The sequence below is a fragment of the Ranitomeya variabilis genome, chromosome 1, assembly GCF_051348905.1.
Source record: "Ranitomeya variabilis isolate aRanVar5 chromosome 1, aRanVar5.hap1, whole genome shotgun sequence".
Lineage (NCBI taxonomy): Eukaryota > Metazoa > Chordata > Amphibia > Anura > Dendrobatidae > Ranitomeya > Ranitomeya variabilis.
This window is the reverse complement of record NC_135232.1, coordinates 116,390,595-116,407,946: the sequence shown is the minus strand read 5'-3', so window position 1 is coordinate 116,407,946 and position 17,352 is coordinate 116,390,595. Positions and strand designations below refer to the sequence as shown.

At 45.8% G+C, this 17,352-nt stretch overlaps 1 protein-coding gene across 3 annotated transcripts in view; it reads left to right on the top strand.

Annotated features, from left to right (window-relative positions):
* The first annotated feature begins 2,877 nt into the window (after positions 1-2,877).
* Positions 2,878-17,352, top strand: part of LOC143806964 (general transcription factor IIH subunit 2) — a 73,473-nt gene continuing 58,998 nt past the window's right edge. The window contains exons 1-6 of one of the 3 annotated variants that reach the window (XM_077288060.1): positions 2,878-3,096; positions 5,034-5,114; positions 9,374-9,451; positions 11,712-11,748; positions 11,843-11,929; positions 14,180-14,230. In XM_077288060.1, coding sequence (XP_077144175.1) covers positions 5,059-5,114; positions 9,374-9,451; positions 11,712-11,748; positions 11,843-11,929; positions 14,180-14,230 — 309 coding nt within the window. In that variant the 5' untranslated portion in view covers positions 2,878-3,096; positions 5,034-5,058. Of the gene's footprint in view, positions 3,097-5,033; positions 5,115-9,373; positions 9,452-11,022; positions 11,307-11,711; positions 11,749-11,842; positions 11,930-14,179; positions 14,231-17,352 lie in introns of those variants that run through there. The other 2 variants (XM_077288069.1, XM_077288051.1) reach the window with 2 other exon arrangements.

The following is a 17,352-nucleotide window of genomic DNA, read 5'->3' as shown; positions in this document are numbered from 1 at the left end:
GCAGGAAGGATATGATGGAGACTGATGGGCAGGATGGGGAGATCATATGGGGCAGAATGGATACTCATGAGGGCAGGATGGAAGAACATATGGCTGAAGCCAGGAATTAGACACACGGGGGCTAGGATGGGGGATATTATAATTACCATACAATTAAGGGATATTATTACTGCAGTGATGTATTTTATTTTTTGAGGACACTGTTTTAAATGGGGGGGGGGCGGTCCTGTTAACTGTGCACTGTGACACTATGTCGCCTCTTTTTCTTAATATGGTGTAAAGTAGAAGTTGGGAAAAATTAAGTAACGTGTTCTGCAAGCGGAGCTCGAGATAACTGTTATTTCCTGCAGAGACGAGTCCTGGCTGGATGAAGTGATGGTGGTCTGTGCTGGATGAAAGATGAAGGACTTCACCTAGAGACGTCACTGGTGCGTCAGTGTGTTACCTATACACTGACACTATACACTGTATACTATATACAGAGGTCCAGTGTATAATGTCACCGGTGATCACTGGATTACCTATACACAGACACTGCATACTAAGTACAGATCTCCTGTGAATACTGGCACTTATGGTGATAGTATTGTGGGGGGTTTTCTTCTTAACTGAAGGGTAAATTGACTAGCTCAATGGATTTTTGACAGATTATAGTTTCACACAGCAACTATTTTTCTGGAATAATCTGGTTCAGGTTTATGATGACCCCGTCACATGACGGGGGGCCCACAGTGTCTGAACAGCCCGGGGCCCTGGCTACCCTTAATCCACCCCTGCCCCCCTCACTGCAGGAACTCCTGTAATGTAATTATTCCTGCGCCTCATTACTTCCCCACTGCAGGAACTTCTGTAATGTCATTATTCCTGCGCCTCATTACCCCTCACTGCCCGTTCTGTAAGGCCGGCGTCACACTGGTGAGTTTTACGGACGTAAGAGCGCAGAAAATACGTCCGTAAAACTCGCAAAATAAACGGCACAATTATTCTCAATGGGGCTGCTCCTATCAGCCGTATATTACGGTTCAGTATTATACGGCTTTCTACGGCCGTACAAAATCGCAGCATGCTGCGTTTGTCAGCGTATTGCGCAAAAAAATCGCCAATGAAAGTCTATGGGGGCGAGAAAAATATGGATTCCACACGGACCAGCAGTGTGACTTGCGAGAAATACGCAGCGGTGTTAGTGAAAGTCGGTAATTCAATTGCCGGCTTTTCATTTCTCCTGCCACACACACACATGATTAAAAAGTATTTTAATGAAAGAAACAAACAGGTTGTTTTAATAATTTATTTCTCTCTCAATCCATCAGCAACACCCTCGCTTGGCAAAATAATAAACACACAATATACATACCTTCTGATGTCCTATCACGTCCCATGAGGTAATCCATCTGAAGTGGTTAACTAATATTACAGGCATGAGCTGCGCTAAACCACTCGCTCGTGCCTGTAATCCCCGGGTGCTGAAAGGAAAGCAGAGTGATCTATACTTACATTCAGTTGCAGTGATGCGCCCCTGCTGGATGTTCTCATGAACTGCAGCCTGGGAACTTTTTCCCACGCTCCAGGTCATATGAGGACATCCACCAGGGGGCGCATCACCGCGACTGAAGGAAATGTAGGTCAATGACCTACATTTCCTTCATTCGCCGGGGAATTACAAGCACGAGCACAGCTGCATTTGCAGGGCTCCTGCTTGTAAATTATTTTAACCCCTTCAGATGGATTACCTCGTGGGACGTGACGGTTCAACAGAGGGTATGTATCTTGTGCGTTTATTGTTTTGCCAAGCGAGGGTCTGCAAATGGATTGAGAGAGCAATAAAATATTAAAACAACCTGTGTGTTTATTTCATTAAAGTACTTTGTAATAATGTGTGTGTGTGTTTTTTAACCCTTTCATACAATTGGATTAATAATGGATAGGTGTCATAATTGACGCCTCTCCATTATTAATCTGGCTTAATGTCACCTTACAATAGCAAGGTGGCATTAACCCTTCATTACCCCATATCCCACCGCTACACGGGAGTGGGAAGAGAGAGGCCAAGTGCCAGAATAGGCGTATCTTCCAGATGTGCCTTTTCTGGGATGGCTGGGGGCAGATGTTTGTAGCCAGGGGGGGGGGGCAATAACCATGGACCCTCTCCTGGCTATTAATATCTGCCCTCAGTCACTGGCTTTACCATTCTGGCGGAGAAAATTGTGCGGGAGCCCACGCCAATTTTTTCCGCCATTTAACCCTTTATTTTAGCAGCTACAGCGCTGAAATTTTGCACATACACACTACTAACATTAGTAGTGTGGAATATGCAAAAAAAAAAGGGGATATGAGATGGTTTACTGTATGTAAACCATGTCTCATATCCTGTCGGGTTTAGGCAGGAGAAATGAAAAGCCGGCAATTGAATTACCGGCTTTTCAAAGATATCGCGCTGAAGTAAATATAAATACAGACTATATATATGTGTGTCTCAATGACATATATATATATATATATATATATATATATATATATATATATATATATATATATATATATATATACTGTATATATGTTTTCCCGAACATTTGAGCACATAAATCCATTAGATGTCGGTTTTGCAAGCCTGCGCGAAAATCTCGCAGTACGGATGCCATACGGATTACATACGGAGGATGCCATGCGCAAAATACGCTGCCACACCCTGACTACGGATCACTATTTTGGGAACATTTCTCCGTATTACGGCCGTAGTACGGACGTATAATACGTGGCGTATTGTCTTACGCCCAGTGTGACGCCGGCCTAAGGAGGTGAGTATAATGTCTATGCAGAGCTCCTGTTATCGCTCAGCACTGAGCTGTGTGGACTGGAGGCTCCGGTGCGCTCCTCCCTACAGCCGCTCCATTCTAGGCACCTCAGCAATGAGCCGTCTATGGCGGAGCTGCTGGAAGGAGCCTCACAGGAGCCGCAGCCGCAGCCGCCTCCGGGTATTCATGAATGAGGATGCCCCGCCTTTCATGTGACGTCATCTCGTCACATGGGCATGACGTCGCACAGGTCCTTTAGCCTGTATGTACCATCCTGGGGCTGCGCCGGTGTCCTGTGTGTGAGGTACGTTCCTGCAGACATGTCCTGCGCCGTGTGCTGCTGGCCTTCTGGTCTGGGCCGCCTCCTCGTACAGGGCTCGGTGTTACCGGGTGGGGGAGCACGGAAATTATGTTTGCTGTAGTGTTTCTTATGAGTCTGCTAATAAATGCATTGCATCAGACAATGTTATTATTGGGGCGGCCGGAGACGTGACATCTCCTCCTCTCTCCTATAGGGGGTGTCCTTTCCTCCTATTAGGCCATGTGGGCCCCTGTACATCTGTTGGATGGGGTCCTGCAGCTTCTGTCTATTACTACAGTGACACCTGCTATGAGGAGAGTTTCCCTTCACATCCTCCGTTTTGTGTCCCCAGCTCCCGTGCTGAGCTATACGTGTGCATGGTTACCGGCCATGATCAGACCCGTGTGCTCTGGTGCAGGACACAGATTTCTTCCATTGCACTCGTGGATCTCCTCCTGGTATATATTGGGCAGTCCGGTATCTGAGTCCCGCAGGGAAATACACAGCAGATTGCTATGCAGAGTGCCTACAAACAACCTCAGCAATAAGATTCATTCATTATGTCCATAGGATGCCAGAAATCTCTGATCAGTGCGGGTCACGTAGGAGAAACCTGCATGTATCCCTAGAATGGTGGTCCGCCAGCATCCGACCACCAGTGGCTGTAGAAGTGATGACGCAGATGCCATTAATCTCCATTCATTGCTACGGCAGTTCTGAATACAGCCTGAGTGTTGGCACTTGGAATTGCTCAGCATTGGATGGAGAGACCCTTGTCTGCGCCACCATCTCTCCACTCTGGTGGTCGGCCTGAACCAGGATTCAAACAGAGACATCAAATTAATTGCAGGACAGATTCTTTACATGATGGCTGCAAATGGAAGGAGAACGACCTCTGGACTTTAGTGGGGTGTGTATCGTACAACGTGACAGCGCAGAAGTGACCACTGCCTACTACGTCACTGTAGGAAGGGGCTATTGTACATTTTGTAGGTGAACAAGTTAGTATTACTGCACAGTGTGTCTGCACCTTGCCTGCAGGATACATTTGGCAGCTTTTCTATAATGCCACCGTAGGTGACCATTCACCAGAAGGCCGAACGTGTGCTCTTTTGGCCACATTCACCTGTATATGGTTTGTTTAGGTTCGGTCCACGCTGCAGCCCAGCCCACTGTTAGGCGCATATGCTCAGTAGGCATGTGCCTGTCGGTGTGCATTGTTGGATTGGATGAAGAAGCAGCTGTCCAACCTAGGGCCCGCTGTAAGAAAATATAGAACTCATGGTATACATTTCTTGTAGTGGCCCTATAGAGTTAAAGTAATGGGACGTAGTAATATCACCCAGGCAGAGGTTGAATAAAACCCAGACTTTCAACCTCTGGTGATTGGCATCTTAGGTGACGTTACGGTTCGCGTTATGAAAAGTTCCAGACGTTTATTGTAGGCCTAACAAACAGGCAATCCCTACATGTATTGCAGCTGTCGAACAGCCGCCGGACATGCAGCCGCTGCAACTCGAGCATTTTTTTCGAGCATGCCGAAAATACTCCATTAGGATATGGGCTTGCTCAGATAACACCTTATCCGAGCACTCTCGCTCATCACTACTCGGCACCCATTCTGACTGCACACTGTCGGACACAGGCCTCTTGAGAGTATACATACATACAGCAGGCTAACAGTAAGGATCACCAATAAAAAGGTAAGCATTAGACATCCCAAAACAAAAAAAACATTTAGTAAGTCACAATTGGGCAATGGGCACAGATGCCGTGTGGACCGAGCCCTGGATTACTGCTCCCCCCAGTAATAACCTGTAGTAATTTCACTTTGACTAGCGCCAGTTTTACTCTAAAGTCTTAGCTCCTTACTACACAGAATGAAACTGTAGTGTTATATAATGATATACTAATGTACCAATGTTATTCTCCTTCTGAAGTCATCAGTGATTTCTTAGTTCAGAAATGGATGAAGAACCAGAAAGAACCAAACGATGGGAGGGCGGTTATGAGAGAACATGGTAAGATAATGACCTGACTGATACCTAATGAAAGAAAAATCCAGGGCGCTTTGTAGTGCAGACGTCCTTGTGAAATGAATGGTAACGGAAACTCTCAAAGGCGGGAGGTAGTGTGCTCACATTCTAAGAATGTGCTATTGCCAAGCACAATGCATTTCAAGTCCAAAATAGGCAAGTCAGCACTCTGGACCAGCGCCTTCCACCTACCATATTACAGTAATAAACATCAGGAATTTATATACATAAGACAGAAGGAAATGACATCATGGGGTTGGGTCAAAGATCATTACAATACAAACTAATTGCAGCAAGCATATTATATGAAGGCATACCCAGATGAAATTTAATTTGGAGTTAATAACTGTATATCTCATAGCCAACATGTAATAGGGGCCAACTGCAAACAGTATACACCACACAAAAAGCAAAAAACAGCAGTCCTAGAGTCCCATAAATATATAAACTTTATTAAATCTCAAATATAAAACCTAACAATACAGGTACAATGGCAGGGGTGAAGGAAATAACTATGTACCTACAGTGGTCTCTTACAGACAGAAAAGGGCCAAATTGGCCAAACACTCATGTACCATCACAACTCAAATGCCAAAATATGGCATATGTCAAAAATGGGGCAGCACTAATAGTACTACATTCTATACCCAATAGAGAAGTGAACAACAACATGATGCATACTTACTAAGTGCAGGAGTGCGAGGCCAATAGATCACCCTGACGCGCGTTTCGGAGTAAATAAAACTCCTTCCTCAGGGGGCATGTGGGAATAAGTGCCAATGGTGTGCATATTTACACACCACCAAACAATGTGCAGCTCACCTGCAAGCCACACCCGACGCCTACCCTATCTGTCCGCGTCAGGAACACGTGGGGCACCACGTGACCGGGCGACCTACGTCGGGGGAGGCCGGCACGGCACTGCGAGACGGGGCACGCATGCGCACTGGGAGCAGCACAAAAACCATTTTATTTAAGGGCAAAACAAGGAATATAATACATGTAAAATAAATAGATTTGAAAAGATAACAGCATTGCGTTTTGAACGACGGACATCAATACCATAAGGGGCACATATATATGATTGTAAGCAATGTTACGACCAGCAGCATAATCCAAACAACAAAATATATACATATCACTATGGGCTCTGTTACATATAATAATATACTCAGACGGTCACATGTACAGAAGGAAAACAAGCCTATCAAGGAGAATTACAAATAAATATTGCACATCAATACATCCATAAGTATGTCCATAATACCTAAATGTACACATTAATACACATGACCGAAGAGACAACAGGGAATCAGAAGAATTATGCCCCAGATATTACCCACAAATACAATCACATATATACGTATACATACATAATAATAAATTACAAAAAAGAAAAATAGGGAGAATACAAAGAAAATGTGCATAAAAAAACACAAACACCCATCACATAACCCTATATAAAATATATCAAATGTGATAACAAAATCTATACACCGCCACAATATTGCCCAATACCCACAAATGTCCAGAATATCATAATTCAGCAGCTGGTGGCAGAACTAACGCCATTGCACAACAGTGACACTGGTATTAAATCGATGACCCCATCCACATTGATCCAAAGCAGACTTGCTCCACACGAAATTTAAAAGGAACTGCAATACCACGGATCATACCAAGATTAAGAAATACTAAATAAAGAAAAAGCATAATTAAAACCAGAATAAAACACGATAAAAACAAAGAATCAATACACAGAACCACATGCGGATACGCAGCAGGCGGAGATCACAAGAATGGGGCAAATGATATATTTTCATTCAACCCATGTGGGTGGATAGTATGTAACGTCCAGATCCTCCTGGTTTCCAGTTGGGCAAGTCGTTTGGACAGACCCCCCCTACCCTTATATTGATATTAAGCAGTTCAATCCCACGCACCCTCAACCCTGCAGCATCACACCGATGGAATTCCTTAAAATGCCGGGGTAGAGTTTTAAGGGTGGCTACATCCGTACAGGCAGCTGCCACCTGTATGCCAAGAACGTGCTCCCTGACACAAACTTTACGCTGCCTAGTTGTAAGGCTCACATATATCAGTCCACATGGGCATGTAGCATGGTATATAATATATGTTGTTTTATGACAACATTTTTGGTACCATCTGAGTTAGAAAAAGAGGAGCAACTTTCAATATTAGGGCATGCGACACATCTGCCGCACGCCATGCAGCTACCCCGTGTTGGAACATTATCGAGGAACGTAGGTACAGGCTGACCAATATGGTGGCTACAAGTAAACATGTCCCCCATATTCCTTGCCCGACGGAAAGTGATGGAAGGACTGCTAGGGAGAAATTTCTTAATTATAGGATCTGCTGGTAGAATAGGCCAAGCCCTCTCTATCGCAGATCGCACTCTAGCATGTTGAGAGTGGTATGATGTAATAAACCTGGCTTGGCCATTTGACTTAGGTCTACGGGTGGCATTGTTATATAATAAATCATTACGGGCCGTGTACTTAGCCCGATGATATGCTCTTTCAATAACCCGTCTACTATATCCCCTGGACAGAATTCATGCCGAAAGCTCCCATGCTTGGATTTCAAAATCATGGTCATTAGAGCAGATACGACGCAAACGGAGAAACTGTCCAACGGGAATGGCCTTAATCACATGGCGTGGGTGACAAGATGAGGCATGGAGGAGGGTATTGGTGGCAGTCTCTTTGCGAAAAATATCAGTCTGTAACGTACCCCCTCCATCCCTAGGAATCGTAACATCCAAAAAATCAATTTTATCAGCATCCCACACCGGGGTAAGCCTTATATTGAGATCATTGCTATTTAGGACAGATATGAATTGCAGAAGGTCGATGGGGGTGCCCTGCCAGACGAAGAAGATATCGTCAATATAGCGTGCCCATAAAAGGACACGCTCAGTAGACCCCTGTTCGACGGAGAGGAAAAGGTCCCTCTCCCATAGACCAAGGAACAGATTAGCATAGGAGGGCGCAAAGGCCGCCCCCATGGCTGTTCCCTGTATCTGCAGGTAGAAAGACCCTTTGAACACAAAATAATTGTGTGTGAGAGTGAACTCTAGAAGCTCCAGGATGAGGTCCCTCAACCGTGGTGGAAGTGTCCAAAAAGAATCGGGCAGCTCTAATGCCATGATGATGCCTAATGTTAGTATAGAGGGATTCCACATCAACTGAGGCCAATAGTGTATCACTCTCTAAACACAACCCATCGACTTTGCGCAATAAATCCCCAGTGTCTTTGAGGAACGAGGGAAGACTAAGCACATTACAAAGATCATTACACCATAGAAAAATAAATATTATTAAAAAATAAACTTAGGTTGAATTATATCTCTGAATTCTACAGTAACATGTTCCCAACATGATCAATTTCCGATTTTTGCATTTTCATTTTTCCACTCCCTGATTTAAGGCCCATAACTTTTTTTTTTTCCATCCACAAAGACACATGGGGACTTGTTTTGTGTGGAATCAGTTTTAATGTTGGATAACTCCATTCTGTTTGCCACATGGCAATACCAAATTTATACAGTTTTTTATTATTTTAGTGGTGGAAAAAAATCAGAAATTTGTTAAAAAAAATAAAAAAAACAACAAAAAAAACTGTGCGGTTTTCATTTTTCGGGCGATAGAGCTTTGTGAGGCCTTGGTTTTTGTGGGGTGCATTTTTAGTGCTTCAGCCTTAGAATAGATTTTGATAATTTCTTACTGCGCCTTTTTCTCAGCGTTGCGGCAACCAAAAAAAGGCAGTTCTGGCATTTAGAATTTTTCTTTTTTATGTATTCGAACAAATGATGCATGATGGTAATATCTGGCATGGTGGCACAGAGGATAGCCTCACTACCTTCTTAATCTTGAATCCTGGGTGCTAATTGATCCTAAGGTTTTTGTAGAAATGTTTATTTTTCTGACCTTTCACCCAACCCCATGATATAATTCCTTTTTCATGTGTATATAAATTTCTGATGTTTGCTACTGTAATATTGGCCTGAGGAAAGACACTGGTCCAGAGTTGAAACGCGTGGCCTGTTTTATCCTGAATAAGCGTGTTACTTCCATATTTCAGTTTCTGCCTATGTTCATAAATCAACAAAACAAAACAATTTGTTACCTTTTTATTTTTTAAACTATTTTAATTGCATGATTGGCTTTTGTTGATTTGCTTTATCAGTTTGTTACAAAGTAGTTATTTGTCTGCTCAAGGGAGGTTCTCAAAGAAGATGAATCCGGATCCCTGAAGGCTACAATTGATGAGATCCTGTTTAAAGATAAAAGGAAAAGGTAATGGACACAAGATGCTTGTTTGGTCTATTATACAACCCCTAGCCGCATGTCCTATTAGGCTGTTTTTGTGTGTGTGACATGACCAGTATTGGATTGGGATGCCAAGTGCCCAATTGTATGTAACTTTGACTCTGCGACCCACTGTTTAGCTATATTCAAATATTGCATTACCGCAGTCACACATTTTTCAAATATTGCATTACCGCAGTCACACATTTTTCAAATATTGCATTACCGCAGTCACACATTTACCTCTGGTTCTATAGATTAATACACTGGGTACTCTGTTAAATGAATAATATACTGAATCAGGTGCATTGTGCCATCTACAGCGTAAACAGGAGGGTAGGGGGCACACTGCTGCCGCAGGGCCAACCGGGGGTATCCACCTGGTCCACTATGCCCCAATCCAGGCCTGGACATGACTATCGTACTTGTTCTTGAAACTTGCTGAATCTTCTTGCAGAAATTCAACTAGTGAGATTGCTTTTCCTTTGTGTCAATTTATGTAGTACTGTTACATTGAAGAGTTACTAAGTGCAGTTTTACTTTTTTTTTAATATATAATGTTTCTCCTTCGCCTCATTGGGGGACACAGACCATGAGTGTATTCTGCTGCCACAAGGAGGCTGACACTAAGTTGAAACAAAAAGAGTTCGCTCCTCCTCTGCAGTATACACCCTCCTGCTGGCTCCCAGAGAACCAGTTCTTGCTTAGTGTCCGTAGGAGGCACACGGACGGGTCTACTAATCAGACCCAAAACTCTTTATTATTTTACTTTTCAATTTTGACTCTTTATCTTTTTGATTTTAATTTTTTCAAATGGGGCGACGGTTCCTTTCAAGGCTCCAATCTCCCCGAACCATCAACAGGCGAGCACAGAGAGTGTCATCTCTCCGTATCCTCTCCTACGACTTGGATGCCACGCCTGAGCTGTTTTTTTGTTTTTTTTTAGGGGCTATGGGTCCCTTAAACAGCACCGATCTCCCTGCGCCATCAACTGACGAGCACATGGAGTGTCGCCTCCATGTCCTCTTCTGCAGCCAGGCCTAATACCGGACAACTGGCCCTGTCCACCCGGAGGCTTGAACTCCATGGATGTGCAGAGGCTCCCTCTCTTTGGCATCCGAGCAGCCCCCACTGTCCCACCACTGTTAAAGCGGATGGTACAAGGAGGCAGACGGGTACTCTCCACCTCCCTATTAAAGGGATGGTGGATTGAGGGTGATCCCTTTATCCCTGCAACATCCAAGACCAGCAGCAGCAGCAAGGGGACTTCAGCACTTGCCGCTTACAGCTGGGTTACCTGCCACCCGGCAGCTTCTCCGGGTAAGTGCCGGGGCTGGAGGGCTCTGGACAGGTGGTCTGGGCGCAAAGGGGGCTCATTCTGACAGCAAGGGCGCACTTCTGGATCCCCTTTCTCCTTTTTTGTATCGGCGCTGGCCGGTGCCAAAAAATTTAGCCCCCGAAAGCCACGCCCGCGCTAAGGCGGCTCTGCCCACTTTTCTGGCCCTTCTTGCCTGGGACCAGAGCACTCGCTTTTCTCGGCCCCCCTCACTTCTACCCCTGGTAACGCTCCCGCCGGCTGCAGAAATTTAGGCCCCTGATTGTACCTTTTCATGGAAGTCATGAGGCTCCGCCCACTAACTGACATCATGGCTGTGGCTCCTCCCCCGAATTGGCGCCTCTCGCTCTCTGCGAGACTTTACCGCCTCTTACAACTCACGGTGGCCATCTTGGTCCACCCGGCTGCATCACACAGGGGCACGACGACTGCAGAACCTGGCAAGCGTCTCTTAGCTCAAAAACATAGCGCTAATCCAATGCGGACTCCAGGGACATCAGTACCCGGGTAAGGAAGCACTGCTCTATCCCCCTGCAGTTTCTCCCTGTATTATTTCCCTGTCTTAAAGGCGCCATGACACCTTGTCTCGGTCCAAGCACCCAAAGAGTCTAAGGCTATTAGTCCTATTTAATTTGCAAAGCAACAACCTCAAATACGCCGCCCCAATCCCAGTGTACCTAGTTCCCCTGAGCGGTATTCATCACTGTAGCAAGCCATGGCTTCGCTGGCCAAAGAGATTGAATACCTCCGTGATTCCTCTGTGGATCGGCGCATTAGCAGGTCTGATATTCAACTAGTGAGATTGCTTTTCGCTTCTGTCGATTTATGTAGTAATGTTACATTGAAGAGTTACTAAGTGCAGTTTTACTTTTTTTTATTAATATATAATGCTTTTTGTGTCTAATTTCACAGAGTGTTTGAACATCATGGACAAGTTCGTTTGGGAATGGTAAGTTGGAGCTGTGGACTTTATTTCCAGGCGTTTACATCTAAAACCTATTGCCATGAGCTTTACATTACTAATAAGGCACAACTTTTTCTAGATGCGTCACATGTTTGTGATAATTGATGGATCCAGAACAATGGAAGATCAAGACCTGAAGCCCAACCGACTCACTTGCACCTTGAAAGTAAGCAATTATACCATCTGTTGTTTACTGTTTTTGTTTTGTTTTGTTTTTTTGCATACAATTAATACATATTTTTTAAACAGTCCATTTCCTGGGAATATGATATTTTAAATCAAATTTGTAGGGAAAAATGTGATTTTTCTTTTGGTTTTTATTTTCTACATAAATCCTTCTTAATAATATACATTCTTTTAATCTTGCAGGCGTTACCAAGGGGGTTATCACATAGTCATTATAGCCTCACCTTCTACTGACGGTGTGATTGGTCTTTTGTGCTGCTGGTGACGAGATAGGCAGGTCCATATGATACATCATCAACAGAAGAGCTCTTTGTTGTGGAGGAAGGATATTATAAATACATCCCCTTGTCATTAAGGGTTAGGGCAGTGCTCATACTTCCCTGTAGGCAATGATAGCATTGTCTGCTATTCTCCCATTGTCTCCTATTATTTACAGCTGCACATAAAGTGCACACGTTCTACGGTCTGCTGGGAGCCACTTGGGTAATCATTTTAGCATGGCTGTTGTAACGAATGGAAATGGAGGCACAGATGTTGCACTGTACATTCGTTTATTGCAATTTTGTGGAACCACAGGACCACTGTCCGGGGGGCTCTGAAGGGGGCGTGACTATGCTAGCCCCAGACACCTGTAGGAAGACCCCCTCAGAGTCGGATTGGAATGCCTGAGGGACGCAGGTGCTACCCTCAATTAGACCCCGGACACGTGGAAGCTGACCCAGTGGAACAGGTGGACTGGCAGGTATTGCGGGTAACGAAGCACTCGGCTGACGGCAGGCAGAAGAGTCAGGTAGCGGCCTGGAGCGGGTAAGAACTGATACAGGAAGTTCAGATGACGTCCTAGGAGGCGTAGGGAGGTAAGGCTGACACACTGAGGAAACAAACGGAATTAGCAGGATACTGGCAGAAGACTGACACCAAGGTACGGCAAACCAGGGAATAGCAACAGGAAGCAATTGTTGCTCAGGCACCTCCCTAAGAGCAGAGGTGCCTGAAATAGTACGAGACACTCAGCCATTGGCTGAAAGCTATTTTGAAAATGGTGCGCTGTCTCTTTAAGAGACCGGGAGTGCGCGCACACCCTTAGAGATGTGCCCAGAGACCTGCAGGGTGCACGCAGAGTCCAGGAAGCAGCAGCAGAGGCAGACAGCATGGGACGGGAGCCACAGGAGACCGGCGACCCCAAGGCCACAGAGGAGGACCGGGTAGCAGAACGGGACAGCGGCGCTACAGCTGTCAGGTTTTCCATGCACCTCTGGGCAGTATAAAAGAGGGGTTTAGTTACCATTGAGCTCTTTTTCAGTGTGGGTTTATATGCAGAGATATCAGGTTTGAATGCACACATAACAACATGATTATTATTTTTCCCTATTTTTTATCTTTATGGCCATGAAAGTTTTTTTTTTTTTTTGCACCATTTTGTGGCAAATATATAAATACCAGTAATGTTTTGGTTTAATTTTCCATGTCTGTGTCATATAAATAATATCTTTATTCTGTGAGTCTGTATAAAAGTGACACTGACAAATTTCTGCTTTGTTTTTTTGTAGCAGTGGGGAACATTGATGGGCAGACAGTGAGGAGCTTCAGCTGCAATGCATTGGTCACTATTGATAGGGGCATTAAACAGCTAAGATCAGCGCTGTCTGTGGTACCAGCTGTTTTGCCAGTGACAGGTGTACTATACGTCAGACCCTTGCAGAGGATGCTGCAGGCACAGCATCTGTGGCTTCCACGCCGATGTGCCATGTTTTGGACCGTCCTAAGATTCCCCACTTAGAGACCCTTGTTATCTAAGTGGGGAATCAGAGTGACACAATTCCATTCTGCTGCCCATACTCACAAGCTGTATGTGAAAGAAAAAGGGAAATGATTAATAAATCACAACGAAAAGGTAGAGACTGGTCTGAAAGCACACCCATGTCTGCCCCATTTGGACTGGCAAAAACTGATAAGCTCCTTGCCGGTTGGTGGGTGAAGCCTTCTGGTGAGGCGTTAGCCTTTTTTTCTCCCTAGTTGCAGTAGCATACACCCATTGTTTCCTGTGTCCCCAATGAGGTCTTTGTTAAAAAGATTTTACAGTGAGTACCCAAAATCTTGTTTTTGCTCATAGATTCCTGTTACATTTTCCTTGTTTATAACTGTATTATTCACAGTGTGCAAAATTCATTGTATTAGTTTAACATTCATTAATTACAAGTAATCACGTTTTCTTTTTCTATGTTTTTAGTTGCTGGAGTATTTTGTGGATGAATACTTTGATCAAAACCCTATAAGTCAGGTACAGAATGTACAATGATATTTTACAATTTGTTACTTGCACCTTTGTCAGAAGCCTTCTGAAGTCCTGAAAGCACCACGCCAGCATTTTTTTTTTATTGCAGTGCTGGACTGGTGCTACTAACGTAAGATCCATGCTCCTAATATTATACCCATTGCTCTCCGACTTAAGCCACTTCTATCTTTTGAGAAGTGACTTCTGCCTGACCGGAAGTCAGAAGATACGGTCACAAGCTCTCAATGCAAGTGTATAATAGCCAGAACGAGGCTCTAATAGACTTGCATTGAAAAATAACCTCCGGCTCACTCCAGCTGGTCGCAAACTGCTTGTCACGTCTCCTGCATCTTCGTATACTTACCTGTCCCGGCGCGCCGCTGCTGCAGCTCCTGCTGGTTCGGCTTCCGGCGTGCACGTTCGTCTCTGCGCGCTCGCGGTCCATCCACTCGCCGCCTGGATCCTGGGTCTGGACTCCGGCGCGTGCGCACTTCTCCTGACATCTGCGCTGTCGGCGCACGCGTACTCCCTCTGGCCTGTCCTCTCTCTCTCCGCTCCTCCCCCTGACCTTGGAGGGATATCGACCCGGAAGTGCTGTGCAACTCCACTATATCAGGTATCCTCTCCTTCTTCTCTTTACCTGATTGTCATTTGTCCTCTTGTGACTCAGGTCCCGCTAACCCTCCTCTGTGTTGCTCTGTCCTGAGCGTCCGTCAAATCCTGCTCAGCCCTGTGCATCAGTCTTATCCTGCTCTGTCCTCTGTGTCCGCCATATCCTGCTCAGTCTTGTGCGTCTGTCTTATCCTGCTCTGTCCTCTGTGTCCGCCATATCTTGCTCAGTCTAGCGCTTCTATCTTACTCAGCCTGTTCTGTACTACCACTATACCGTTTACCCTGTGTCTCCGTTGTTTGCCAGTTCAACGTCTTCTCCGCTCCTACTACCTGTCTCCAGGTTCCAGCTTCTGCGGCAATAGTCTCCCTTGGGTCTGCCCCTAACACTCCCTGTATAGGGGGTGGTCTACCTGGCCAGCTCGCCCTTGGGAGGTTCGTTGTCGTGGATCTGTGGGTCCACCCCAGGTATTCCAGTTGGACTGCACTCGGATGACATCTGAGTGCAGTCTGATCGTTACAGTACAATCAGGCCATGGACCCCGCTGGTACTCCGTCCCCCACTCTGAAGGAACTTCTCTTTCCAGGTCACCACCTGACAGCACACTGGAGGACGTCCTTCTTATCCATGATGGGACAGGAAACACGAGAGGTTAAAAGGACCCTCCCCCTACCACCCTTCAGTGTTTTTCCTGTCCCATTATGGATAGGAACGGCGAGAGGAGCTACCGTTCTGTGCGGGGGGATTGTGGATCGGGGGGCTTTGCCTCACCCTTCCCTCCATGAGGCACCCGCTGGCCGACACCCGCCCGAGGGTCCCTCTGCCTACCAGTGTAGCGCTGCTCCTGGTATGAGGATCGCTTCCCCCTGCCGGGGGCTCTCGATCCTTCCGTCACGCCCCCTGGTGCATGCGATCCTGCCGGTTGCCTCTGCGGACGTCGGCGTCTCCATGCGGCCGGCATGAGGAAGCAAATCGTCGCTGCACCATCCTCTCTTTCCGGCCGCGTCACTTCCGGTTTGCGGCTGAGGGGGGCGGGCGGCGTCTCCGAAACAGGAAGCGGTAGTGAGCGCAGGAGCGCTGTACAGATGAACAGACGAGCAGAAATATAAGGTATGTGCAGTAAGCGATCTCCGGTGCATCATGGAGGACGCAGCTAGAGAAGGGCAGGAGTCCACGGCGCTAGTGAGTAGACCAGGGGACCGGTATTATGGACATTTAAAAAAAAAAAAAAAAAAAATGGGGCATTATCCTGGAGTTTTGTTATTTTTCTATAGGCGGCCTCATTACCAGAAAAACCGTTAAAGAAGCCTGGCAAAAGCAAAAAATGTCCTATTTGCGCAGCCAAACTGAAAGATACCTGGCAGAAACCCCTATGTGAAGCGTGCACCTGCAGAATCATAGGAGAGGAGCAGGCTTCTCTTATGTCAAATATGAGAGCCATGATAAGAGAGGAGGTCCAGGCTTCTGTATCAGGTCTGGCACTACCTCAAGCCTCACCTTCAGAGAGACCGAGCAAAAGGCAGAGGGTCGATTACTCTTCAGGAGATTCGTTATCTGCTGTATCGGATATAGAGGAGGAAGAGGAGAGCAGAGACCCCCCACAGAGCGGGAGAAAATACTTATTCTCTGCGGCAGACACAGGAGAACTGTTGGAGGCTGTGCGGCATACTATGCAGATTGAGGATCCACAACCATCTTGTTCAGTTCAGGACGAAATGTTTGGTGGCTTGCGCTCACAGACTGCAAAAGTGTTTCCAGTAAATTCCCATATCAGATCCATGATTTTGGATGAATGGGAGGAGGCGGAGAAGAGATTGACTATCCCTAAAGATTTCCGACTCCGCTTGCCGTTTGACCCGGATGAAGTTAAAGAATGGGTCGATATACCTAAAATAGACATTCCATTGGCTAAAGTGTCCAGAAGAACCTCAATCCCTTTTGAGGACTCTTCCAATCTAAAAGAGCCCATGGACAGAAAGGCAGATGGACTTTTAAAAAGGACCTGGGAGAGTTCTTCGGCGGTTATCGGAGCTAATATCGCAGCAACATCAGTGGCTCGCTCCATGGACCTGTGGCTAAATGATCTTCAGGATCAATTAATAGCCAAAACTCCTAGAGATACTATCATGAAATCTCTGCCTCTGTTAAAATTGGCAACCGCCTTTTTGGCAGACGCGTCCGCGGAGACGGTTAGGTTCGCGGCTAGAGGTCAATCTCTCTCTAATGCAGCCCGAAGAGCTATCTGGCTCAAAAATTGGTCGGGTGATATGCACTCCAAAAATAAATTGTGTTCCATACCCTTCTCTGGGGGCAGGGTCTTCGGACCGGTCCTCGACGATATATTAGAGAAAGCCTCAGACGTAAAAAAGGGGTTCCCCGAAGAAAAGCCTAAAAAATTCCAGCCCTTTCGGAGACCCCGCTATAATCAGAAACAGGATTACAGGGGTAAAGGGAAGCAAGGTAGATGGAGCTACCAGAAAGGGGGAGACAGTAGACCCAAAACCAAAGACTCGAGTTA